General features: G+C 41.8%; 2 protein-coding genes and 1 long non-coding RNA gene across 4 annotated transcripts in view; 1 reads left to right on the top strand and 2 right to left on the bottom strand.

Moving 5' to 3' along the window:
* Window positions 1–885: 885 nt before the first annotated feature.
* The window catches only part of LOC146274649 (uncharacterized), a 28,096-nt gene continuing 2,792 nt past the window's right edge, over window positions 886–26,189 (top strand). The window contains exons 1-3 of the long non-coding RNA XR_014766288.1: window positions 886–1,007; window positions 7,079–7,191; window positions 20,742–20,893. This is a non-coding gene — a long non-coding RNA (uncharacterized LOC146274649). The remainder of the gene's footprint in view (window positions 1,008–7,078; window positions 7,192–20,741; window positions 20,894–26,189) is intronic.
* LOC146274651 (myosin-7-like) lies at window positions 1,231–12,721 on the bottom strand. Of its 2 annotated transcripts, none has more exons than XM_084702843.1 (38): window positions 12,322–12,721; window positions 11,423–11,631; window positions 11,119–11,262; window positions 10,876–11,032; window positions 10,765–10,792; window positions 10,567–10,672; window positions 10,380–10,472; window positions 10,229–10,292; window positions 9,982–10,080; window positions 9,768–9,871; window positions 9,513–9,651; window positions 9,102–9,220; window positions 8,742–8,891; window positions 8,477–8,647; window positions 8,045–8,357; window positions 7,890–7,954; window positions 7,028–7,233; window positions 6,802–6,925; window positions 6,579–6,715; window positions 6,243–6,498; window positions 5,915–6,157; window positions 5,662–5,838; window positions 5,411–5,556; window positions 5,240–5,330; window positions 4,762–5,151; window positions 4,538–4,664; window positions 4,249–4,367; window positions 3,974–4,170; window positions 3,678–3,861; window positions 3,434–3,599; window positions 3,221–3,345; window positions 2,824–3,132; window positions 2,486–2,689; window positions 2,104–2,400; window positions 1,900–2,004; window positions 1,704–1,799; window positions 1,485–1,619; window positions 1,231–1,352 (listed from the first exon to the last, which is right to left on the bottom strand). In XM_084702843.1, the coding sequence occupies exons 2-38, from the start codon at window positions 11,621–11,623 to the stop codon at window positions 1,323–1,325; spliced, it is 5,817 nt and encodes a 1,938-aa protein (XP_084558969.1). In that variant the 5' UTR covers window positions 11,624–11,631; window positions 12,322–12,721; the 3' UTR covers window positions 1,231–1,322. The 2 variants fall into 2 exon arrangements, with proteins under 2 accessions (XP_084558969.1, XP_084558970.1); XM_084702844.1 differs by having other exon boundaries at window positions 1,231–1,356; window positions 12,322–12,718.
* On the bottom strand, window positions 14,118–25,348 carry LOC146274650 (myosin-7-like). Its single transcript, XM_084702845.1, has 39 exons — window positions 25,313–25,348; window positions 25,109–25,150; window positions 24,393–24,601; window positions 24,119–24,262; window positions 23,876–24,032; window positions 23,756–23,783; window positions 23,504–23,609; window positions 23,317–23,409; window positions 23,160–23,223; window positions 22,912–23,010; window positions 22,695–22,798; window positions 22,464–22,602; window positions 22,253–22,371; window positions 21,921–22,070; window positions 21,624–21,794; window positions 21,225–21,534; window positions 21,043–21,113; window positions 20,730–20,935; window positions 20,506–20,629; window positions 20,272–20,408; window positions 19,952–20,207; window positions 19,589–19,831; window positions 19,336–19,512; window positions 19,089–19,234; window positions 18,921–19,011; window positions 18,443–18,832; window positions 18,221–18,347; window positions 17,995–18,113; window positions 17,720–17,916; window positions 17,424–17,607; window positions 17,180–17,345; window positions 16,967–17,091; window positions 16,572–16,880; window positions 16,233–16,436; window positions 15,851–16,147; window positions 15,611–15,715; window positions 15,411–15,506; window positions 15,197–15,331; window positions 14,118–15,067 (listed from the first exon to the last, which is right to left on the bottom strand). Exons 3-39 carry the CDS (start codon window positions 24,591–24,593, stop codon window positions 15,047–15,049), a joined length of 5,811 nt encoding a protein of 1,936 aa, XP_084558971.1. The 5' UTR covers window positions 24,594–24,601; window positions 25,109–25,150; window positions 25,313–25,348; the 3' UTR covers window positions 14,118–15,046.

Genomic DNA, 26,189 nt, shown 5'->3' with positions numbered 1-26,189 from the left:
ATAGGACATCAGCAGCTGCCATAACTAATTCATCAGAAGAGAGAACGTCTCACAGCACATTAAGAAATATCTTTTTGCTGCACATTGGCAGGCACATGTCAACCCACTCAAGTAACCTGTGATACTAATGATTATTGGATCCTTGGTAAATACAGAAATTAAAAAGGTCTTATTTTTGCTGGTGTTAAGATCAAGATAACTGACAAAATGATCAATTATTTAATAATATGTTGTGAAATATTTGGAGGAGAAAGTGTTACCTCTCTCAAGACCTTTGCATGACAAACAGAAGCCTTCTTAAGTCTCATAAATCTACACCTCAGGTTGTGAGGCTCCATTATTAGCCTCCTGAACTGAATGCTACCCTCTCTGTTGAGGGGATTCTCAGCTGTCTGGTACTTTTAATGCCAGTGAGAATGTACAGTAAGTACTGTCAATTTAAGTACAGTCATGTATGAAGGGACAGAACTTGAACGTGCTGCTCTGGAGAAACACTCTAAGGTTTATAAGGTGTTTGAATGAATGTAGAACCTTGCAGAGTGGCTTGCTAGATCTTTCCACTGTTAAGCCTACCGATAATTATCAAATAAAACAATTTTCAATAAATACAGTATATTGAGACAATATGAACAGTCAAGTGACTGCTTTGTATATCAGTGATGTACCAGAATAGAAATGATGATGTACCCTTTTCACACCTTTTACATTGCTCACATGACTCAGAAGTAGGAATCTTAGAGGGTTATCTTTACACTCAAGGACAAACAGAATATGTGCTGCTGACGTGTGACATGGCGACTTATCAGGCCATCTGTGGGGCTCTAAAACTTGCTGTCATATAGTTAAGGGGAGGAACATGCTGACTAAGAGTTGGGGTTAAACAGACTAATAGATCGGATGTCTAACTCCTACTATCAGAATGGCCTCCATTGGACCACAAAGGAAGTTTACCATGACGTAATCTCTCCTGTCTGATGGGGTTTTTAATGCAGGCACATCAGAATAACGTAAGTGCGATTCATAAAAATATATAATGCATAACATAGATGAAGTTCATGTTGATATTTTATATCAGTTTACAGTATGGACTCTCTGTAATGAATGATGTTTTGATATACACTACCAAGTTAGTAATACAGTATTAGATGTATTTGATCAAGGTTCCAAAAAGATTTGTGTAATTTTATATTGGCTATATTTGATCCAAGAAATCTGTACACGGACAAGCAGCACAGAAAGGTGCTAACTCTTTATTCGACTTAATTTGCACAGGAAAAATAAAGGGATCACTACATTACTATTGTTTCAAGAATTTGGCAAGTCTATCTTGAAGCTTCATTCTTCTTCATGTCCTTTCTGATGGAGAAGATGGAGAAGGATCCAAAAAAAAGTCAGAATTATTCTTATGTAGGCCTTTGGAAATCAAGAGACTTGGATTCAATGTTATATACTTAAAACTATAAGTCAGTCAAACAATAACTAACCTTTGATCCTACATCACGACTCTTGGATCTCAATTTGTTGACCTGGGACTCAGCAATGTCAGCCCTCTCTTCTGCTTCATCCAGCTCATGCTGCATTTTACGGAACTTGCCCAGATTAGAGTTGGACTGTTCCTCCTGAGAAAGACATTGACAATTATTATTAGTCCCTCAAGCAAACTGCAATAAAAAATGCTTCTGAGGTTGATGAAATCTACTCACAGCCTCCTCTGCAGTTCTCTTGTAGGACTTGACTTTCAGCTGCAGTTTGTCCACCAGGTCTTGCAGACGGCTCAAGTTCTTACGGTCCTCCTCAGTCTGGACCATGACAAAATGGAAACAGAATCATGTTCCATCTTGTTTTACAATCTCTGCGCTCTGATGTAAGGACATTTTACAGGTAACAACTGCTGTAAACCTGGTAGGTGAGCTCCTTGATGCGTCTCTCATATTTACGGACTCCTTTCACTGAATCACTGCTCTTCCTCTGCTCCAACTCCACCTCTGTCTCCAGCTCCCTCACCTGGTGGAAAAGGATACCAAGGATCAGGATCACATTTCATAATCTTAAATCCTTTGTTGGAAGGAGGGAATAAGGTACCAACCAGCCTCAGACACTCACCCTGGCCTCCAGCTTCTGGACCTGCTTCTTGCCACCCTTCATGGCGATTTGCTCAGCTTCATCCAGACGATGTTGTAGGTCCTTGATGGTCTGCTCCATGTTCTTCTTCATGCGCTCCAGGTGAGAACTGGTGTCCTGCTCCTTCTTCAGCTCCTCTGCCATCATGGCAGCATCAGTGATGGCCTTCTTGGCTTTCTCCTCAGCATTCCTGCACTCCTGCACAGCCTCCTCCACTTCATTCTGAAGCTGGGAAGTGTCGCCCTCTAGCTTCTTCTTCTGGTTCAGCAGGCTGGTGTTCTAGAAGAGAAAATGTGTTACGTTGTTTTTATTTAGAAATAATGCAATAACCTGTTTTAACTGGTGTACTCCATCAACATGTTACCTGAGAGTGTAGCAGCTGAACCCTCTCACTGACATCCAGCAGTTCTTGCTCAGCCAGTTTGCGGCCTCTCTCAGTCTGCTCCACCATGGACCTCAGCTCGTCCAGTTCAGCCTGCAGCAGATTGTTACGTCTCTCCACAATAGCAATGTTCTCCTTCAGATCATCATTGCCACGAAGAGCATCATCCAGCTGCAGTTGGGAGTCCTGTCAAAAAGATATTGGTTGTTGTCATTTAAACTTGTAATTGAACTGGTTCATTCTTGTTCTGGCTGTAGCCACTGTGTCAGTAAGCATTGTGGTGTTTAGAAAGACGGATATTTTAGGTCCAACATGTTTACCTTCATATGTGCATGGAGGCCCTTGAGTTGCTTCTGGGCCTCTGCTGCCTGCCTGTTGGCCTGGCTGAGCTGGATCTCCATCTCATTGAGGTCTCCCTCCATCTTCTTCTTCAGCCTGAGAGCCTCGTTCCTGCTGCGAGTCTCAGACTCCAGGGAACTTTGCAGGGTATCCACCACTCTCTGCTGGTTTCTCTTGGCCATTTCCATCTCCTCATCCTTCTCCACCAGTTTGCGCTCAATGTCAGCTTTGACCTGGTTGAACTCCAGCTGAGCTCTGAGAATCTTGCCTTCCTCGTGCTCCAGGGAGCCCTGTATCAAAACCCATTGATTTTTAATATATATGCTGTTGATAAACTATGTTTTCCTAAATGCCATTGCAGTTGAATAATAGTCTCACCTCAGCTTCCTCCAGAGCAGTCTGGATCTCAGCCTTCTCCTGCTCCAGCTGTTTACGAATCTTTTCCAACTCATGGATGGTCTTTCCACCCTCACCAAGTTGCTCAGTCAGGTCAGAAATTTCCTCTGTTGACAGGAACCCATTCAGTTTATGACAATGTCCACTGTTGATTAACAATGTATAGACTTATGCCAAGTTTGTTCATATTCAGACCTTGGAGGTTCTTGTTCTCCCTCTTCATGGTCTCCAGATGATCCAGAGACTCTTCATAGGAGTTCTTCAGTTTGAAGAGCTCAGTGCTGAGGGATCTGGCCTCCTTCTGGGCGCTTTCCAGCTCAGTCTGGGACTCCTCATACTTCTGCTTCCACTCTGCCAGGACCTGGAGGTGACACAAGCAGCATTAACGAATGGTGCTCTGTATTTCTACCCAGATTCTCTTGAAGATCTGTCACTGTACCTTGTCAAAGTTTCTTTGCTTCTTGTCCAGAACAGCAGCAGCAGAATTGGCTCTCTCCACATCCACCATGAGATCTTCAATCTCATTCTGGAGTCTGTGTTTAGTCTTATCCAGGGAGGAACATTTAGCATTGACAGCTTCCACAGCCTCTTCTGCATCTTGCAGACGCTGAGCCAGCTTCTTCCTGTTTGACAGAAAATAAACTTTGTATAATCCTAGCACAATCATCATGACTGTATTGTGGTACATTGTCCTTTCTGAAGTGAAGCACTGTTTGGTTGTGAGGATCTCCTTACTTGGCTTCTTCCAGCTCCTCGGTCCTCTGGATGGCATCAGTTTCATACTTGGTTCTCCACTGAGCCACCTCAGAGTTAGCCTTGGACATGCTGCGCTGCAGCTCAGCCTTGGCCTCCTGCTCCTCCTCATACTGCTCCCTCAGCAGCTCTGAGTCATGGCGAGCAGACTGCACTGCATGGGCTAGAGCATTCTTTGCCTGGAAAAAGGTTGACATAATATTGATGCTGGACCATGATTATTTCTGCTAGGATGATAATGCAGTTACTGTCCATACCTTGACTTCCTCCTCCAGTTGTCTTTTGAGATCCTCAATCTGCTGAACATTAGACTGTTTTCCTCTGGTAAGTTGGGAAACCAGGGAGTCCTTCTCCTCCATTTGCCTGGTAAGCTCACCTATTATTACAAATATACTGTATGTTGTGCTGTTTGGAATACTTTTTTGGACACTTTGAAAAGTCCTTTCAGTCTAAATCATATTTTGACTTTTAAACCAAACTATAATATAAGCTGTGGTATATCCATTAGACGTTCATGGCTATATCTTTCATCTACAGTTTTCTTACCATTTTCAGTTTGAAGCTTTGCTTTCTGCATGGTGAAATCATTGATGGATCGCTGTCCCTCCTCAGATTTAGTCCTGTATTCAGTCATCTGGTCTTCAAGGGTTCTGCACATTTTCTCCAAGTTTGTCTGTTTAAAGAGGTATTCAATTGGCATCAGTATATGCAGTAGGCTACTTACATACACCTGTTACTAATTCCTAACTTCTCATATTAGGACCACTCACTTTGGACTTGATGATCTGCTCCATGTTGGAGACCACATCGTCCAGCTCCAGCCTGAGCTCACTCTTCTCCTTCTCCAGCTTCTGCTTCACTCTCTGAAGGTTGTCAATCTGCTCCCCCAGGTTGGTCACACTGTCTGCATTCTTCTTCCTCAGAGTGGCAGCTGTAGCCTCATGCTGCAGAGTAGCCTCTTCAAGGTCTCTGCGCACCTTCTGGAACTCTGCCTCCCTCTTCTTGTTCATCTCAATCTGGGCAGCAGTGGCTCCACCAGCCTCCTCCAGCCTCTCACTGATCTCCTCCAACTCTCGGGCCAAGTCTGCCCTCTGCTTCTCAACCTTGGCACGGGCAGCTCTCTCAGCCTCCAGCTCTTCCTCAAGCTCCTCAATACGGGCCTACAATGTTAGGATTTCCGATGAGATCAAAGTTCAAACAGCTGGTATCCTACAAGGCAGCTTTAACCATACAGTGCTATTGACTAACCTGCAGCTCCTTCAGTTTCTTCTGAAGCTGGGCACCCATGGCCTGCTCATCCTCAATTTTGCTGCTGAGTTGACTTATCTCAAAGTCTTTCCTGTGGAAATTATACACATTATAACCCTTTCTCTAAAAGTAAGCATTGTCGTGATACAGTCCTTTGGGTTATAATCTCACTTTTTCAGTCTCTCCTCCATCTGCTGTTTGTCATTCTCCAGGTCCATTAGGCTCTCCTGGGTCAACTTCAGGTCTCCCTCCAGCTTCCTCTTGGCTCTCTCAAGGTCCATTCTTACCTTCTTCTCTTGCTCAAGAGAACCTTCAAGCTGTTTGATCATACAAATGGAATATCATGAGGAAAATCATACACTTTTGTCCTACTTGTAACTTACAGTAACACTTGATGACTTGATACTCAGTTTGATACTCACATCATCAACCTGCTGTTCCAGCTTGGTTTTGGCCTTGGTCAGAGTGTTGACTTTGTCCTCCTCACTCTGAAGGTCGTCCAGTGTCTGCTGGTGAGCTTCTTGGAGAGCTTTCTTCTCCTTGGTCAGCTTGGCGATGATTTCATCCAGAGCTGCCATCTCCTCAGTCAGGTTTTTAACCTGAAGTCATAGAGTGTAGGAATATTTAGTTCTCACTTTTACTTTGATCTCATTATCAAGTCATGTTGGTTTTTACCTTGTTCTCCGTGGCATGCTTCTCCTTCTCCACTTTGGCCAGAGTGAGTTCCAGATCATCAATGTCTTTCTTGAGTTCTGAACACTCATCCTCCAGCTTTCTCTTCTTAGCAGTAAGCTCTGCATTCATCTCCTCCTCATCCTCCAGTCTTTCAGTCAGCTCCTTGGATTTGGCCTCAAGCTGGATCTTACTCTTGATCAATCCCTCACACCTCTCCTCAGCATCTCCCAGACTGTCTTGTTCCTGTGAGGGGACCAAATAATTACAACTTGCAATGAAAGACGCTTCAGTTATATTATTATAAAAGTTTGTTCTGACTTTCACTCACAGTTTGGACTTGGAGGTGGAGGTCGTTCTTCTCTTGGAGAAGGGAGACCATCTTCTCCTCCAGCTCTTTCCTACGGGCTTCAGATTTAGCATAAGCTTCTTTAAGTTTGATAAACTCTTCCTTCATGTTGGCCATCTCTTTCTCAGTCTCAGCTGACTTCAGCAGAGGTTTGATCTTGAAGTACATCTTCATCCAGGGCCAATTCTTGACCCCCATGAAGGCCCGGATGTTCCACTGGATCACAAGCAGGGCATCTCTGCAAAGAAGTAAAGTCTCTTGAACTTCTCACTTCTAATTTTGAGAATTGGAACTACAGTATGTCAATTTGTACAATACCTGCGCTCGACAATTTTCTGGAACTCATTTCTGGCTAATACACCACGTGCTCTGGACTGGATCCCTGTGATGATGAGCGCGAGACGGTCGTCTCTCATCTCCTCTAGAACACCCAGCAGACCAGCCTTGAAGAACACCTGATAAAGATACTCAAATTATACGTTTTCATGCTGCTCATTCAAACAGGGTTTTTATGCCAGCCTCTCATTTTCAGTACATTCACCTTAGTGTGTCCTAATCTGTACTGCTCATGGTCAATGTCCAGACTACCCAGCAGTTTTTCTGCTGCCTTCTTGTTGTCCATAAACGCTCCCTCAGGGATAACATTTGGATTTAGGATGCGATATCTATCAAATCATAAATGTATAAAACTATTATTGAGTACATTGATCTGTATACGTTTATACGTAAAAGATTTATGCAAAAACAGTGTGAGTTTTCTTTTCCACCTTTGTTTGAAGTCACCATACTGAACCCTGTTGGGGAATCCCTTCCTGCAGATTCTGATGCCTTCCAGCACACCGTTACAGCGCAGCTGGTGCATGACCAGAGGGTTCTCCATGGCCCCAGGAGTCTTGGTCTCATTGGGGATGAGGCAACGCACAAAGTGGGGGTGAGTAGACTTCAAGTTGGTCATGAGTTTGTTCAGGTTCTCCTGTGAATAGAAACATTGAACAATCATGCTACTAGTGTTTTTGTATTAGATCTAATCTATAGTAAAAACAAATTCATCACCGTAACATCTTGAACATCCACACTGTCGGAGAAATTAAGAATGTGATGTTTTATACTGAATAATACAGATGCTTAGTAGTCTTTGTCAGCAGATAACAGAGCCCCCCAAACTAGACTCTATAAGACTTATCACCCTGGGGGAAGGGTGAGAATTTGTTCAGACTAGAAGATGTTGGGGGTTTATTAGTTTTAAGGAGATGCTTTTTGACAAGGACTAAGATGGGGTGCAAGGTCTGGAGACCTTTTGCTTGACACCTTTGTGAAGGAGCTTTTTTGACATCAGGAGATCCTGTTGTTGTGTTTCAATCAGGGTTGATGTCTTAAACACGCACACACTCAAACACGCACGCACCAGGTCTATGCAAGGAGCCAATGAAGAAGAACCATGGAACATTTGCATGCCTTTGTCTCAACCAATGACTGTAAAGAGTGGGGCTACTTAAATAGCTAGCTAGCACAACATGCTAGCAGACAAACTTTGTATTGCGATCAGACTTTGCACTAAACTATTGTACTTTGTTTGAATCCGACGACTCTGTGCATGACTTGAGAAATTATCCTAACACACAAACTCACCCTGTGCAAAGCAGACACTGTCTGGAAAGAGGAGCCTTTCTTCTTCTTTCCTCCTCCAGCCTCGGCTGTCATGAATTGGAAGATCAATTACAGTATATTATCATCATAATTTTTTTTTTTTAAAGATAGAAGATTATAATTATTTTTATATTTACCAGCAGCGTCAGCACTAGCATAGCCAGCAAAAAGCACACCCAATAACTTAAGGCTTGATTTCTGGAAGAGTCCAACCACAGTCTCATTCAGAGGGTCCTTGTTCTTCACCAGCCAGTTACCAATGTTGTAGTCAACAATACCAGCATAGTGAACCAGGGAGAAATGGGCCTCTGGTCGACCTTTTATTATCCTGGGCTTCTGGAAGTTGGCAGTTTTGCCCAGGTGGTTGTCATACAGCTTGGCTTTGAATGTAGCATCACTGGCTTTGGGGAACATGCACTCCTCTTCAAGGATGGACATGATACCCATGGGCTGGTGACAGAGAAGTTAAAAGTAACAATTAAAAATGTTGCCTCTTGTCAATTCATTTCATCTGTGTTCACAAGACAACTTTGATGTGATTAATTTTGGACACATCTACACAGACCAACCTTTTCAATTAGCTCAATACAAGCTGCCAAGTCCATGCCAAAGTCAATGAACTCCCAAACAATTCCTTCTTTCTTGTACTCTTCTTGCTCCAGCACAAACATGTGGTGGTTGAAGAACTGCTGCAGCTTCTCATTGGTGAAGTTGATGCACAGCTGTTCAAAGGTGTTGAACTAGAGAAGAGATTTACAGTTTTAGTATTCTTGCTGACTGCCAATTGTACTAATGTATAAACATGGAAATGATCCCTTTCCACCAAATACTCACATCAAAAATCTCAAAACCAGCAATGTCCAGCACACCAATGTAATGCTGGCGTGCATTTTTGGTGTCCAGGGTTTGGTTGATTTTCACCACCATCCACAGGAACATCTTCTCATACACTGACTTGGACAGAGCACCAATGGAGTAGTACACCTGTAGAGGAGGGTACAATAAAAACAATGAAACATGGATTGATATGAACATTTGAATGCACAGAGGGATAATTTTTATGGACGTTAATCCAACTTTGTCCAAAAATACTTTATACATCCATGTTTTTAAAGGTCACAAGATCTGAGCAACATTATTGCAAGGCTTTCTCTCGAACAAACTAACTGTGATTACTATTATCTTGAGACAAACCTGCTGGACACTTTGACCTTTGGTGACCCACTCGTTTCCTACTTTGACCCTTGGGTGGCAGAGACCCTTGATAAGGTCAGCAGAGTTCAAGCCCATCAGGTATGCGACTTTGTCGGTATCTGAAAATGCAGAGGCAGGGATTTGTAAAACATAAGTTGTAGCTGGTTGGATAAAGCCCCACAGTGACATTTTGGTTTTATGGCATCTTGTATTTAACTAGTAAAGACCCATTGAGGTTAAAAACATTGAGGTCAACCTTCAATTTTTTTTTGAAGGTTTGATGGTGGTGATAACAGATTTCACATTTGAACACAGTGAACTATTTCACAATGATTAAAGACCATGCCACACACAAGGGATTCAAATGTTAGATGATATGACAATTTTAATATTTGAATCATTAAAAGTTACCCTCAGTGCCATCTGCCTCTGCCTGCTCCTCCCTTTGCTTGTTCTTGAACTTCATGTTGCCATAGTGCATGATGGCACCAGTCAGCTTGTAAATGCCGTTCTTCTCCTCTTGGGTGAAGCCCAGCACATCGAAGGCTTCCTATTGTAAAGTTGAAAATGTTTACATGACATTTTGACATATACTATTACAGTAGATTGCCCTGATTGCTATATATATATATATATATATTTCAGATATGTATATGATTCACTTACATCAGTAGCCATCAGCTCATCAGAATCATCAATAGATGTTACAGCAATCTCTCCTTGGGAGATGAAGGCGTAATCATAGGGGTTGCTGGTGATAAGCAGCATCTCTGTAAATAAGTATTGAAACTTCAATCATGTGATTGGGTTGGTTAGATCCACAGTGGTCGATGCATAAGCATTTTTACTACAGTACATGCACTGCTGTTTATATACTGACCCAGCAGTTCTGGCTTCTTTTGAGACAAGATCTGGTAGAAGATGTGGTAGTCTCTCTCAGCCTTGAGCTGGAAAGTGACACGTGACTTCTCCAGGAGATCTGTCAAAAAGAGAAAAATACTATATTAAACATTTGCTCGAAATCAGGATTTATGAGCATGATTTCATTGACTTTGATGATTTGATCAAACCAGTCATTTTGTATTAAATACTGCATCATTTGGAGACATTAGTGGTAAACTACTCACAAGTTTCAATGTCTGCAGATGAAAGCTTCCCACTCACTCCAAAATGAATTCTGATGAATTTTCCCTGTAAGTGAAGAAATTGTACACTCACTGTCAACTGGGTGATATAATCATGTTGAATATTATGCATGTTAGACTGAAGAAATCTTACAAATCTGGAGGAGTTGTCATTTCTGATGGTCTTGGCATTACCAAAGGCCTCCAGGGCAGGGTTACACTGGATGATTTGATCCTCCAGGGTGCCCTAGAATCCAATGTCAAATCCAATGTCAAACTATAGTAAGTATTCATACTATAACTGTAAATTCATATTCTCTTTGTCAGGATTACAATGTTACCTTTTTTTCCTGACTTGCGTCCTTCTTTCCACTAACAGCTGCAATGCTGGCAAAGTACTGGATGACTCTCTTGGTGTTCACAGTCTTTCCTGCACCAGATTCTCCACTAAGAAGGGATAGTAAATGCACAGTATGAAAGAGCCAGAGACATACCTATTGTATGGCCAAGTTAAGTCATGTAGATTTTTGTGCACTTACGTGATCAGGACAGACTGATTTTCCCGGTCTGTCAAGAAAAAGGCACATTTCCACATTAATGTGATCCATTTGGCTTCATCAGTACAAATGTATTAAAAGACCATGTTTTACCTGACAGCATGTACTGGTAGGCATTGTCAGAGATGGAGAAGATGTGAGGAGGAGCTTCACTCCTCTTCTTGCCTCTGTAAGCATTGACAACTGACTGATCGTACACTGGCAGCCACTTGTAGGGGTTGACAGTCACACAGAACAGTCCTGAGTAGGTCTGTGGGGAAGGAGAGTATTTTTACTTCTTTAATGATCGTATTCTACTCAGTAGGAACCTATTTGTACATTGTGGTTGTTACTCACATAGATCATCCAGGCTGCATAACGCTCTTTGAGGTTAAACAGCACAGCAGGCTCGTGCAGGAAGGTGAACATCGCCATGTCCTCAATTTTATCAAACTTTGGCGGGTTCTGGGGATGGACGTCATCCTCCTTATGAGTTGTAGTCTGGAAATTGATAGAGTGCAGACTGTGAATTACTGTTCGTGACCTTTTGCATTATTAGAAAATACCATAGACTTGATATATTGTTTCCCATATACTTTGGAAGAATATAACAGTTGTACAATCAGCTATTTTTATTTATTAATAATTGTGTCGTGCGTACCTTTCCAAACTCAGTTTCAACAGTGACTTTGTCCCCATCTCTACTGCTTATTAGTGCCTTGACGTACTCAACCTCTGGGTCAGGCACAAAGCAGTTCTTCTTCATGTCAAAAGGACGAGTCTGGGCCTCCAGACGTTCCTTGTCTGACTTCCTCAGAAAAGGAGCTGCTGTCCCAAACTCTGCCATCAAGGCGTCCCCCATCCTGAGATCTGCGAGATCATGAGTAATAAAAAACATGTTATATCGTGTAATGATGTATGCTTTGTTTATTCACATACAGGTTACATTTACCACTATGTACAGTAACTACGTAGTAGAAGTAGGCAGTTAAAATGTGTTACCTAAACAAAATCAATGTTAAAATCCATTTACCCCTCGAAATCCCAACCTAAAAGGAGCTCAGACAATGTTTCAATTGTGTAATACCATGTACTGTTAAACTTTAAAGTCTATTGAAGTCTTACTACATAGCAGTTTGTATTTTACTTTAATGTTGGTACCATAGGTATTGCTATGTAGTGATATGGTAGTTCATGAAACCTCAATGTAAAGTGTTACCGAACAGTCCCGCACAGGTTTACTGCATGAAAATATCTGCATAATAAAGGAAAGTAACTGAAGCTAGACAACAAAAGTTGAGTATTACTCTTGCGAGATGCTTGTCAATTTGTTTTACCTGTACAGTTTATGAAATAAACATTCAAAGATTTCCTATTTTAACATGTTGGCCACATGATGGCAGCAATCATTGGTTTTTCATTATGCATCGAAATGGCCAATTCATAAATGAAATGTGTCATAAATACAGTGATAACTCACAACACTACACATGATTTATGTTTAAGACTATCGTCACATCACACAGTACCATTTTCCATTTTCATTGAAACAGTTCTTACCTGATGTTGGTTAGGCTTGGATGAGTTTAAACTATTGCTGTAGCTGAGAATGAAATGGATGTAAAGAACAATCAAACTATTCAGCAGCTCAGCATTGTTTAAGATGCCTCTATACCTTCTGATATCATGTTAAAGACAAATATTGTTTCCTACAGGATGCTTCCTTCCTTCCTCTTATGTTCTTACCTTCAGGTTGTCTACGGTATGTCTCCTCTCCTCCCCTGCATGACAGCTTATAAAGGGTATCGTTCAGCCCTACATGGACAGAGATTATGGGCTAGATAAACCAAATGCAAATATTTCTTTATTTGGGGTAGAGGTGTCCTCCCATAGACCTATGAGGCTCATTGTTCCAAGAGGCTATCAGTGGTGCCAGGGGGAGGGGTGGCCCGAGGGCTTTGTGTGCATCAACTTGCTGTAGCTTCTAATTTAACATCAGAAAACTTCATGATGGTAATGCTAAACTTCAGAGCTGACTGCCCATCCTGTTTTCTTTTTGTGTACAAAATAGCTAGAATCTAATAATTCTGTTCAATGCTCTGACCATTTCCTCACATTGACAATGTAACAGGTAGAAAATTATTATGCTTTACGCAAACTTACAGCATTTTGTTTACATATATGGTGCGGACAACTGCAGATTTCCTTTTATGAAGTCAAGGTCACTTACTGAGGGTCTATTATGATGCTTGACGTAGCATCGTTTTCTTTTCTTTATCACTGAGACAAAGCCAAGGCATGTGGGATTTCTTGTCCATGAGTCATTTTAACATACTTGAAAGCCCAATCTTGAACCTCTGATTTTCTAACAGATTAGTTGTGACAGCTGTTGCTTGTTTACAAAGGTCTCACTGCTCATGAAGAAATTAATTTTAGCTGCACATGGACAAACACATGTCAACCCTCTCAAGTAACCTGTTGCCGTTTTAACCGTATACTGTTATCCATTGTACCTTATACTGTTATCCATTGTACGGCACAATAGTCAATTATTGTAATCCTAATAAATGTTAGATAACGGAGCATATTTATGAATAAACTACTGGGCAGTAGATCAATTTGGGGTAACGTTGTCTCAATAAATAAAACCGTAGCAAAGATTAAAATCATTTTTATTATCGAAATGGTTGGACCACTGTACATATTCTTAAATACAGTACTGGATAAGGTGTTGGGTGCGGAGCCACTTTGGTTTTGAGTTTTCTAGTCTAAAGTTACAAAGGTCAATAAAATGTGCAATTTATTTATCTTGGAAATTGTTGTCATTTACACTGTGATAACGTTAGAGCAATTTTTGCAGGAGAAAGTGTTAGCTCTCTCAAGACCTTTGCATAGCAAACAGAAGTCTTCTCAACTCATAAATTCACACCTCAGGCTCCGGAATTTGCCTCCGTAACTGAATGTTTCACGGGAGGAAGTGGAGGAGGGAGGAAGTGGAGGAGGGAGGAAGTGGAGGAGGGACTCTGTTTAAATCATTAAAAACTTTTTGCACTACACTCAACTCCTGTAATATTTGTATTTTATATTGTATTTTATATTGTAAATTGGCAACTTATATTCTACTTTATTGTATATTCTATTTTATTTTAATTGTATTCCACTTAGTACTGCTAGTTTACGTATCCTTAGTATAGTTAGACCACATATTTAAATTTAAGATTCCTATATGTTTACTGTATGCACCATCCTGCCAAAGCAAATTCCTTGTCTGTCCAAACTTTCATGGCGAATAAATCAGCTGCCTTGTTTCTATTGTTTTTTTATTGTTATATTGTTCCAAGGGGATTGCAATTATTCGTGAAATACGGGTCACAGTTTACTCTAAAGTGACAATAAATACTAATAATAACATTAGTTACATACTGTAGGAACTGCGATTTTCTTTTGCTTACAGACGAGTTTTACTCTGTCAATTAATGAATGTGACAGCACCACTGAGAAAACATAGTCCACTAGTTGGCAGTATTATATACATGTTTGCATTCACAGCTGTTCATACTCACAGTAACTCCTATTGTCAGAATTCCCTCCTTGGGACCACAAAGGAAACTTATCACTGCATATAGCTCTCCAATAATCTCTCCTGTTTGTTGTTTGACAAAGTTTTATATCAATCTTTTTATGAAGGCACTTACTTTCTGAAAGGTGTTTTTAGTATTAAGCCTCAGAATATAACGATATTATTGTCACATTAAGGTTGTGAGTTATACCTGGTGAGAGTAAAACATTCTTATGAAGAGGGATCACAACAGAAATTATTGTGTCAACCTTTCCCAAAACAATACATTTTTTAATCGGTGATTCAAATGTATATAAAACTGTTACAATACAGTTTAATCATTACCTACCATATTTATTAAATTACATATCTAAACCAAGTGTGATTCTTGCCTTTTAATAAAGTCAAAGGTATGATGAAGATTCGTTCTAATGCAGATACAGCTAGATATGGTCACTCGATAAATGATGACAAGTCATTCTGTCTCAACAGAGGGAAGGGGGAGGGTTTGAGGTCAGTTGGTTTGATAAAGGCCCTACAAAGCAGTCCGGCGCACCACTTATATCTGCTGAATATTAAATACCTGTCTATTAAGGGAAGAGTGGCACACACGGTAGAGTTTAAAGCACTTCACTTTATTCTTCATAGATAGTTACTTGGAAGAATGAAGGGAAAACTACAGTCCTACGATACCATCATTTTGAGATGCAGAGGTCCATCTGAGCTTCACTCTTCATCATGTCCTTTCTGAAGACGGATCAATATTAGTAGATAGTAAAGGTAATTAGAGATTCATTGTAACTGATTTGAAGGAAATTGGATCCCACAAAGACGACCAGAAAATGCAGACTATTATTCTGTTCAAACAAAACTCACCTTTGATCCTATATCACGACTCTTGCTTCTCATCTTGTTGACCTGGGACTCAGCAATGTCAGCCCTCTCCTCTGCTTCATCCAGCTCATGCTGCAGTTTACGGAACTTGCCCAGATTAGAGTTGGACTGTTCTTCCTGTGAAAGACATCGACAATTATTTTAGTCCCTCAAGCAAACTGAAAACAGAAAGGCTTCTGAGAATATTTCTACTCACAGCCTCCTCTGCAGTTCTCTTGTAGGACTTGACCTTCAGCTGCAGTTTGTCCACCAGGTCTTGCAGACGGCTCAAGTTCTTACGGTCCTCCTCAGTCTGGACCACGACGAAAAGGAAACAGAATCATGTTCAATCTTGTTTCTCAATCTCTGCTCTGATGAAAGGACATTTTACAGATGACAGAAAGAATGACTATATACCTGGTAGGTGAGCTCCTTGATGCGTCTCTCATATTTACGGACTCCTTTCACTGAATCACTGCTCTTCTTCTGCTCCAACTCCACCTCTGTCTCCAGCTCCCTCACCTGGAGGAAAAGGATACCAAGTTGTTGACAGCTGTGAAGCTGTTTTTCCTCAGGATCACGTTTCATAATCTTAAATCCTTTGTTGGAAGGATGGAATAAGGTACCATAAGGTACTAACCAGCCTCAGACACTCACCCTGGCCTCCAGCTTCTGGACCTGCTTCTTGCCACCCTTCATGGCGATTTGCTCAGCTTCATCCAGACGGTGCTGCAGGTCCTTGATGGTCTGCTCCATGTTCTTCTTCATGCGCTCCAGGTGAGAACTGGTGTCCTGCTCCTTCTTCAACTCCTCTGCCATCATGGCAGCATCAGTGATGGCCTTCTTGGCTTTCTCCTCAGCATTCCTGCACTCCTGCACAGCCTCCTCCACTTCATTCTGAAGCTGGGAAGTGTCGCCCTCTAGCTTCTTCTTCTGGTTCAGCAGGCTGGTGTTCTAGAAGAGAAAATGTGTTACGTTGTTTTTATTTAGAAATAATGCAATAACCTGTTTTAACTGGTGTACTCCATCAACATGTTACCTGAGAGTGTAGCAGCTGAACCCTCTCACTGACATCCAGCAGTTCTTGCTCAGCCAGTTTGCGGCCTCTCTCAGTCTGCTCCACCAGGGACCTCAGCTCGTCCAGTTCAGCCTGCAGCAGATTGTTACGTCTCTCCACAATGGCAATGTTCTCCTTCAGATCATCATTGCCACGAAGAGCATCATCCAGCTGCAGTTGGGAGTCCTGTCGAAAAGATATTGGTTGTTGTCATTTAAACTTGTAATTGAACTGGTTCATTCTTGTTCTGGCTGTAGCCACTGTGTCAGTAAGCATTGTGGTGTTTAGAAAGACAGGATATTTTAGGTCCAACGTTTTTACCTTCATATGTGCATGGAGGCCCTTGAGTTGCTTCTGGGCCTCTGCTGCCTGCCTGTTGGCCTGGCTGAGCTGGATCTCCATCTCATTGAGGTCTCCCTCCATCTTCTTCTTCAGCCTGAGAGCCTCGTTCCTGCTGCGAGTCTCAGACTCCAGGGAACTTTGCAGGGTATCCACCACTCTCTGCTGGTTTCTCTTGGCCATTTCCATCTCCTCATCCTTCTCCACCAGTTTGCGCTCAATGTCAGCTTTGACCTGGTTGAACTCCAGCTGAGCTCTGAGAATCTTGCCTTCCTCGTGCTCCAGGGAGCCCTGTATAAAAACCCATTGATTTTTAATATGTATACTGTTGATGCACTGTTTTCCGAAATGCCATTGCAGTTGAATAATAGTCTCACCTCAGCTTCCTCCAGAGCAGTCTGGATCTCAGCCTTCTCCTGCTCCAGCTGTTTACGAACTTTCTCCAACTCATGGATGCTCTTTCCACCCTCACCAAGTTGCTCAGTCAGGTCAGAAATTTCCTCTGTTGACAGGAACCCATTCAGTTTATGACAATGTCCACTGTTGATTAACAATGTATAGACTTATGCCAAGTTTGTTCATATTCAGACCTTGGAGGTTCTTGTTCTCCCTCTTCATGGTCTCCAGATGATCCAGAGACTCTTCATAGGAGTTCTTCAGTTTGAAGAGCTCAGTGCTGAGGGATCTAGCCTCCTTCTGGGCGCTTTCCAGCTCAGTCTGGGACTCCTCATACTTCTGCTTCCACTCTGCCAGGACCTGGAGGTGACACAAGCAGCATCAATGAATGGTGCCCTGTATTTCTACCCAGATTCTCTTGAAAATCCGTCACTGTACCTTGTCAAAGTTTCTTTGTTTCTTGTCCAGAACAGCAGCAGCAGCATTGGATCTCTCCACATCCACCATGAGATCTTCAATCTCATTCTGGAGTCTGTGTTTAGTCTTATCCAGGGAGGAACATTTAGCATTGACAGCTTCCACAGCCTCTTCTGCATCTTGCAGACGTTGAGCCAGCTTCTTCCTGTTTGACAGAAAATAAACTTTGCATAATCCTAGCACAATCATCATGACTGTATTGTGGTACATTGTCCTTTCTGAAGTAAAGCACTGTTTGGTTGTGAAGATCTCCTTACTTGGCTTCTTCCAGCTCCTCGGTCCTCTGGATGGCATCAGTTTCATACTTGGTTCTCCACTGAGCCACCTCAGAGTTAGCCTTGGACATGCCGCGCTGCAGCTCAGCCTTGGCCTCCTGCTCCTCCTCATACTGCTCCCTCAGCAGCTCTGAGTCATGGCGAGCAGACTGCACTGCATGGGCTAGAGCATTCTTTGCCTGGAAAAAGGTAGACATAATATTGATGCTGGACCATGATTATTTCTGCTAGGATGATAATGCAGTTACTGTCCATACCTTGACTTCCTCCTCCAGTTGTCTTTTGAGATCGTCAATCTGCTGAACATTAGACTGTTTTCCTCTGGTAAGTTGGGAAACCAGGGAGTCTTTCTCCTCCAGTTGCCTGGCAAGTTCGCCTGGAAAAAAGGAAGAAGTACAAAAAATCTTATTTTCACCCGGGAAAGTAAAGAAAGTAGCAGTGGTATTTCCATTGAAATTTCATTCCAATCTACAGTTTTCTTACCATTTTCAGTTTGAAGCTTTGCTTTCTGCATGGTGAAATCATTGATGGATCGCTGTCCCTCCTCAGATTTAGTCCTGTATTCAGTCATCTGGTCTTCAAGGGTTCTGCACATTTTCTCCAAGTTTGTCTGTTAAAGATGTATTTAATTGGCCATCAGTATATGCAGTAGGCTACTTACATACACCTGTTACTAATTCCTAACTTCTCATATTCACCACTCACTTTGGACTTGACGATCTGCTCCATGTTGGAGACCACATCGTCCAGCTCCAGCCTGAGCTCACTCTTCTCCTTCTCCAGCTTCTGCTTCACTCTCTGAAGGTTGTCAATCTGCTCCCCCAGGTCGGCCACACTGTCTGCATTCTTCTTCCTCAGAGTGGCAGCTGTAGCCTCATGCTGCAGAGTAGCCTCTTCAAGGTCTCTGCGCACCTTCTGGAACTCTGCCTCCCTCTTCTTGTTCATCTCAATCTGGGCAGCAGTGGCTCCACCAGCCTCCTCCAGCCTCTCACTGATCTCCTCCAACTCTCGGGCCAAGTCTGCCCTCTGCTTCTCAACCTTGGCACGGGCAGCTCTCTCAGCCTCCAGCTCTTCCTCAAGCTCCTCAATACGGGCCTACAATGTTAGGATTTCTGATGAGATCAGAGTTCAAACAGCTGGTATCCTACAAGGCAGCTTTAACCATACAGTGCTATTGACTAACCTGCAGCTCCTTCAGTTTCTTCTGAAGCTGGGCACCCATGGCCTGCTCATCCTCAATCTTGCTGTTGAGTTGACTTATCTCAAAGTCTTTCCTGTGCAAATTATACACATTATAACCCTTTCTCTATAAGTAAGCATTTCATCATGTCCTGTTAGTTTATAATCTTACTTCTTCAGTCTCTCCTCCATCTGCTGTTTGTCATTCTCCAGGTCCATTAGGCTCTCCTGGGTCAACTTCAGGTCTCCCTCCAACTTCCTCTTGGCTCTCTCAAGGTCCATTCTTACCTTCTTCTCTTGCTCCAGGGAACCTTCAAGCTGGTTGATCATACAAGTGGAATATCATGACGAAAACCGTACACCTTTGTTCTACTTGTAACTTACAGTAACACTTGATGACTTGATTTTTTGATACTCACATCATCAACCTGCTGTTCCAGCTTGGTTTTGGCCTTGGTCAGAGTGTTGACTTTGTCCTCCTCACTCTGAAGGTCGTCCAGTGTCTGCTGGTGAGCCTCCTGGAGAGCTTTCTTCTCCTTGGTCAGCTTGGCGATGATTTCATCCAGAGCTGCCATCTCCTCAGTCAGGTTTTTAACCTGAAGTCATAGAGTGAAGGAATATTTAGTTCTCACTTTTACTTTGAACTCATTATCAAGTCATGTTGGTTTTTACCTTGTTCTCCGTGGCATGCTTCTCCTTCTCCACTTTGGCCAGAGTGAGTTCCAGATCATCAATGTCTTTCTTGAGTTCTGAACACTCATCCTCCAGCTTCCTCTTCTTAGCAGTAAGCTCTGCATTCATCTCCTCCTCATCCTCCAGTCTTTCAGTCAGCTCCTTGGATTTGGCCTCAAGCTGGATCTTACTCTTGATCAATCCCTCACACCTCTCTTCAGCATCACTAAGATTATCTTGTTCCTGATCAAATACAGCAAAATGTGTATAAGGGACAACAATGTGTTAACACAATGTACTTAAATTAATATATTCAAATTTAGTCTGAACTCTAAATTGTGCTGTTGTTGAAATACAGCTCACAGTTTGGACTTGGAGGTGGAGGTCGTTCTTCTCTTGGAGAAGGGAGACCATTTTCTCTTCCAGCTCCTTCCTACGGGCTTCAGATTTAGCATAAGCTTCTTTAAGCTTTAGGAATTCTTCCTTCATGTTGGCCATCTCTTTCTCAGTCTCAGCTGACTTCAGCAGAGGTTTGATCTTGAAGTACATCTTCATCCAGGGCCAATTCTTGACCCCCATGAAGGCACGGATGTTCCACTGGATCACGAGCAGGGCATCTCTGCAAAGTACAACATAATATTCATAACTCACTTGTAACTAATTTTAGCAATGTCTGTCCGTACCTGCGATCCACAATTTTCTGGAATTCAACTCTGGCAAGTAGACCACGTGAATGGGCCTGGATCCCTGTGATAATGAGGGCGAGACGGTCGTCTCTCATCTCCTCAAGTGTACCCAGGAGACCAGCCTTGAAGAACACCTGATAAAAAAAATATATAATATATACATAGACAAATTTAATTTCTCCTCCCCCAAAGAAACAGTACTTTGCAACATTGTATTTGTACATGATTTACCTTAGTGTGTCCTAATTTGTACTGGGTATGGTCAATGTCCAGAGAGCCTAGCAATTTTTCTGCTGCTTTCTTGTTGTCGATGAACTGTCCCTCAGGGATGGCATTTGGATTAAGGATGCGGTATCTGAATTGAAAACAGCATCACAAAACACTTGAACTTAATTTTTTTTGTCTTATTTAAACTGAGCAATGTTGTTGGACACTTGGCCAATATGGTTTTTCACCTTTGTTTAAAGTCACCATACAGAATCCTGTTGGGGAATCCCTTCCTGCAGATTCTGATGCCTTCCAGCACACCGTTACAGCGCAGCTGGTGCATGACCAGAGGGTTCTCCATGGCCCCAGGAGTCTTGGTCTCATTGGGGATGATGCAACGCACAAAGTGGGGGTGAGTAGACCTCAAGTTGGTCATGAGTTTGTTCAGGTTCTCCTGTAAATGCGTCAACAGGTAAATTTGTATGAGATTGAAACAATGTTACCCAGTATATTTGGTGTCACTGTGCTGCATCAGTGTAATCAAATAAAACTCTTACTGACCCTGTGCAATGCAGACACAGTCTGGAAGGAAGAGCCTTTCTTCTTTTTGCCTCCACCAGACTCTGCCACGGCTTCATGGTAAAATGAATCACGTTTTGGATGAAATGTTTAAATACTTAAGAACTAATCTTTACAAACTCTCCAAACCTGAATCGGCTCCATCGGCTACAAACTTTACAAACCTGAATCGGCTCCAGCATAACCAGCAAAGAGGACAGCAAGTAACTTCATTGTTGACTTCTGGAAGAGTCCAACCACAGTCTCATTCAGAGGGTCCTTGTTCTTCACCAGCCAGTTACCAATGTTGTAGTCAACTGTGCCTGCATAGTGAACCAGGGAGAAATGGGCCTCTGGTCGACCTTTTACTATCCTGGGCTTCTGGAAGTTGGCAGTTTTGCCCAGGTGGTTGTCATACAGCTTGGCTTTGAATGTAGCATCACTGGCTTTGGGGAACATGCACTCCTCTTCAAGGATGGACATGATACCCATGGGCTAGAAAGTAAGACAAAACTTTTTAAATAAAATGAAAAAAAAAGTTTGCATTATAATAACAAGGTACATTTTAATGGTGAACTGCTTACTTTTTCAATTAGCTCAATGCATGCCTGCAAGTCCATGCCAAAGTCGATGAACGTCCATTCAATTCCTTCTTTCTTGTACTCTTCTTGCTCCAGCACAAACATGTGGTGGTTGAAGAACTGCTGCAGCTTCTCATTAGTGAAGTTGATGCACAGCTGTTCAAATGTGTTGAACTAGAGAAGAGATTTACTGTTTCAGTGTGTTTGCTGAGAGCAAAATAGATTGATGGACAGTAAGATAAATATGGACAGATAAAGTTCTTATCGTTCAACATTATCCCTTTTCCACCAAATACTCACATCAAAGATCTCAAAGCCAGCAATATCCAGCACACCAATGAAATGCTGACGAGCATTCTTGGTGTCCAGAGATTGGTTGATTCTCACCACCATCCACAGGAACATCTTCTCATACACTGACTTGGATAGAGCACCAATGGAGTAGTACACCTGCAGAGATGGATGGATTGGAAAAACATTATGAAACATCCGCAAACTTTCTTTCTCAGAATTTATAGTTTTAGTTAAAAAGTATAATAATTCACTGTAGCACATCTTTAAAGCTTTATTGGTCGTCATGTATGGCATGAGGTATTCATAAAGCTCATGGAGGTATATTCTCTGGCAATCACCTGCTGGACATTTTGACCTTTGGTGACCCACTCATTTCCTACTTTGACCCTTGGGTGACAGAGACCCTTGATCAGGTCAGCAGAGTTCAAGCCCATCAGGTACGCCACTTTGTCAGCATCTGGAAATGTTTATGTTGACACTCCTTTTAGGATTTTTCATAGACAAAAAGACAATGATGCTACAGAGAAACTGTGGAGCACGTGTTCCCACCCTCAGTGCCGTCTGCCTCTGCCTGCTCCTCCCTCTGCTTGTTCTTGAACTTCATGTTGCCATAGTGCATGATGGCACCAGTCAGTTTGTAAATCCCGTTCTTTTCCTCTTGGGTGAACCCCAGCACATCAAAGGCCTCCTAGTACACAATAGTATACAGTGTATACACTCCAATGATGGTCAAATACTAACTACAGATAAACATGTTTGCCATATAAATGTTTCACTAACATCAGTAGCCATGAGCTCATCACCGTCATCAATGGATGTTACAGAAATCTCTCCTTGGGAAATGAAGGCGTAATCATAGGGGTTGCTGGTGATGAGCAGCATCTCTGTAAATAAGTATTTAAACTTAAATTATATTATTGGGTTGGTACACAGATACACAGTAGTCGATGCATAAGCATTTTTACTACAGTACATGCACTGCTGTTTATATACTGACCCAGCAGTTCTGGCTTCTTTTGAGACAAGATCTGGTAGAAGATGTGGTAGTCTCTCTCAGCCTTGAGCTGGAAAGTGACACGTGACTTCTCCAGGAGATCTGTCAAGAAGAGAAAAATACTATATTAAACATTTGCTCGAATCCAGGATTTATGAGCATGATTTCATTGACTTCGATAATTTTATCAAACCAGTCATTTTGTATTAAATACAGCATAATTTTGGAGACATTAGTAGTAAACTACTCACAAGTTTCAATGTCTGCGGATGAAAGCTTCCCACTTACTCCAAAATGAATTCTGATGAATTTTCCCTGTAAGTGAAGAAATTGTACACTCACTGTCAACTGGGTGATATAATCATGTTGAATATAGTGCATGTAAAAACATGAGTGAAGAAATCTTACAAATCTGGAGGAGTTGTCATTTCTGATGGTCTTGGCATTACCAAAAGCCTCCAGGGCAGGGTTACACTGGATGATTTGATCCTCCAGGGTGCCCTAGAATCCAATGTCAAATCCAATGTCAAACTATAGTAAGTATTCATAGTATAACTGTAAATTCATATTCTCTTTGTCAGGATTACAATGTTACCTTTTTTTCCTGACTTCCGTCCTTCTTTCCACTCACAGCTGCAATGCTGGCAAAGTACTGGATGACTCTCTTGGTGTTCACAGTCTTTCCTGCACCAGATTCTCCACTAAGAAGGGAATAAATACACAGATGACAGAGGCAGAGACATAATGTAACAGACATGGTGACTGAGTTTTGTGGCTGGGAGGCGTGATTGTCACACATATTGTATGACCAAGTGAAAGTCCATCATGTAAGTTTTTATGTACTTACGTGATCAGGACAGACTGATTTTCCCGGTCTGTCAAGATAAAGCCAGTGTCATGTTCCACTTTCATTTGATCAATTAGCTTAATCAAATCAAATACCAATATGTAACTCAATATGTTTTACCTGACAGCATGTACTGGTAGGCATTGTCAGAGATGGAGAAGATGTGAGGAGGAGCTTCACTCCTCTTCTTGCCTCTGTAAGCATTGACAACTGACTGATCGTACACTGGCAGCCACTTGTAGGGGTTGACAGTCACACAGAACAGTCCTGAGTAGGTCTGTGGGGGAGGAGAGTATTTTTACTTCTTTAATGATCGTATTCTACTCAGTAGGAACCTATTTGTACATTGTGGTTGTTACTCACATAGATCATCCAGGCTGCATAACGCTCTTTGAGGTTAAACAGCACAGCAGGCTCGTGCAGGAAGGTGAACATCGCCATGTCCTCAATTTTATCAAACTTTGGCGGGTTCTGGGGATGGACGTCATCCTCTTTCACTGTTACAGTCTGAAAAATAGAATAGATAAATTGTTTACAGAGTTTAATATCTTAAATTGCAAAAACAACAATCAAATCAACCATCTTGAATTTGAATCTTACATGCAATTTTTTTCACAAATTTCTGTAATGTACTTACTTTCCCAAACTCAGTTTCAGCTGTGACTTTGTCCCCATCTCTACTGCTTATTAGTGCCTTGACGTACTCAACCTCTGGGTCAGGCACAAAGCAGTTCTTCTTCATGTCAAAAGGACGAGTCTGGGCCTCCAGACGTTCCTTGTCTGACTTCCTCAGAAAAGGAGCTGCTGTCCCAAACTCTGCCATCAAGGCGTCCCCCATCCTGAGATCTGTGGGGGGAAAAAGATGAATACTAAACTTGGATATAAAAACCTGTTCATGTAGTTCAATGTTAGAAATGTTCCATTCAGTTATAATATAAATCGTATCATGCTGTATATCTTCTATTTATATTCCATGAGTAGAATAACCTGACAGTAGAAAAACCTGACAGTAGAATAATATGACAGTAGAATAACCTGACAGTAGAATAACATGACCATAATGGAGTAAACTTTGTTAACCCTGGTGGTAAAATCCCTCTCTATATTCACACCTCAGAACACCTTTAGGTTCTATAATTAAAACCTGTGCTGCTGCCTGTTTTCTATATTACAGAGGTTACTGAGTGTACAGAGGCTCTGCGCTATAATATATATAATTTGATTATATAATATATAATCAAAATTACAATGTCTAGCAAAGGAGGGAGAGCACCCTGATGAAGACATAGCACCACTAGGGGGCACTGCAAAAAACATAGGTTGGATACATATTTATAATATTTCTGCTCTTACCTGAATCGCCGCTGCGTTGAGTTTGGAGAAAGGGTGTCTCTGCTGAGAAAATAATAGACAAACACCAGACCTTGGTATAAACACCTATAATACACTGAACACCTGAAATACACTGAACAGCTATAATACACTGAACAGCTGTTTTCTATTTGTTGATATTCATCCAAGCACAGATAACATAACAGCTTTCCTTTTCTCTCATACCTTTTGATTTGTTCTGTCTTGTTCCCCTCCAGACGTGAAGGCCTCTTTATAAAGGGGCTTGTTACCCTCTATAAGGAAAACAAGCCATCAAATAAATTATTACTAAATTAAAAACATCTGTATTTGGCTATAGAGGAGTGTACTTCAGAGACCTATAAGGCCTCGGTGGCTGTAGAGGAGGGGAGAGGAGAGTCGGGCAGCTGGCCAGGATTTAACTCTTTAATTTCTCTGGAGGAGTTCACGTTTGATGACGGCAACTAAAACGCAGATATATATACTATATATATATGATACTCTTCCACATACATCTATTTGTGTATTTTTTCATCAAAAGGAGATTGTTTTATTTATTTGCATGTCATTAAGAAAATAGTGGAAAACATACATGGTTTGAAGTGTTCAAGTTCATCAAAGTTTACCAAAGTGTTTGTGTTTTTATGCTGTTGTGAGAATTAAAGATGGTGTCTTATTTGTTAACATTAACATTTTGATCAATGTTTATTAGTGAATGCACTTAAATTGCAGGTACATTTGGTCATAGATTGTGTCAAAGGCCATCAATTCCGTTAACAAGGCTTGTTGCATGGTTAAAACAACTGCAGCTGTCCTTTATTGTTCTTCAAGGCAAGGTCAGCGTCCTGTTCCATTGCAACAGAAGTGAGGCAGCTATTGTAAGAATAACATTACCCATTATCTTGCCCACATGGTGTTGCTTTCTTCCTATTTATCCTTTGGTACAAAAATAGACTTGTGAAATTGTTACTAGATGCAATCAAGTGTGCCTGAGCGCTAGTGCAGTGTGTATCTTCTGCAGCACACACCTTATACCAGCCTGTTGAAACAGGAGCACTAGGGTGTGACAGGGATGTCTCCCCAC

This window comes from Hypomesus nipponensis, chromosome 8 (assembly GCF_054491055.1).
Source record: "Hypomesus nipponensis isolate SF chromosome 8, ASM5449105v1, whole genome shotgun sequence".
Taxonomy (NCBI): domain Eukaryota; kingdom Metazoa; phylum Chordata; class Actinopteri; order Osmeriformes; family Osmeridae; genus Hypomesus; species Hypomesus nipponensis.
Note: the sequence above shows the minus strand (reverse complement) of the source record. Positions and strands in the feature narration are given on the sequence as shown.

Bases quoted from the DNA above. Each gene is read 5' to 3' on its own strand.
- LOC146274651 (XM_084702843.1), bottom strand. From the start codon at position 11,623: ATGGGGGACGCCTTGATGGCAGAGTTTGGGACAGCAGCTCCTTTTCTG. The intron at 10,473-10,566 runs GTAACATTGTAA...ATTGGATTCTAG, and splicing joins ACGCAAGTCAGGAAAAAAAG to GGCACCCTGGAGGATCAAAT. The intron at 1,620-1,703 runs GTGAGTAGATTT...TGTCTTTCTCAG, and splicing joins AGAGAACTGCAGAGGAGGCT to GAGGAACAGTCCAACTCTAA.
- LOC146274650 (XM_084702845.1), bottom strand. From the start codon at position 24,593: ATGGGGGACGCCTTGATGGCAGAGTTTGGGACAGCAGCTCCTTTTCTG. The intron at 22,603-22,694 runs GTTAGTGAAACA...ATTGTGTACTAG, and splicing joins ATGAGCTCATGGCTACTGAT to GAGGCCTTTGATGTGCTGGG. The intron at 20,409-20,505 runs GTAAATCATGTA...TTTTTTTATCAG, and splicing joins ACAAATTAGGACACACTAAG to GTGTTCTTCAAGGCTGGTCT.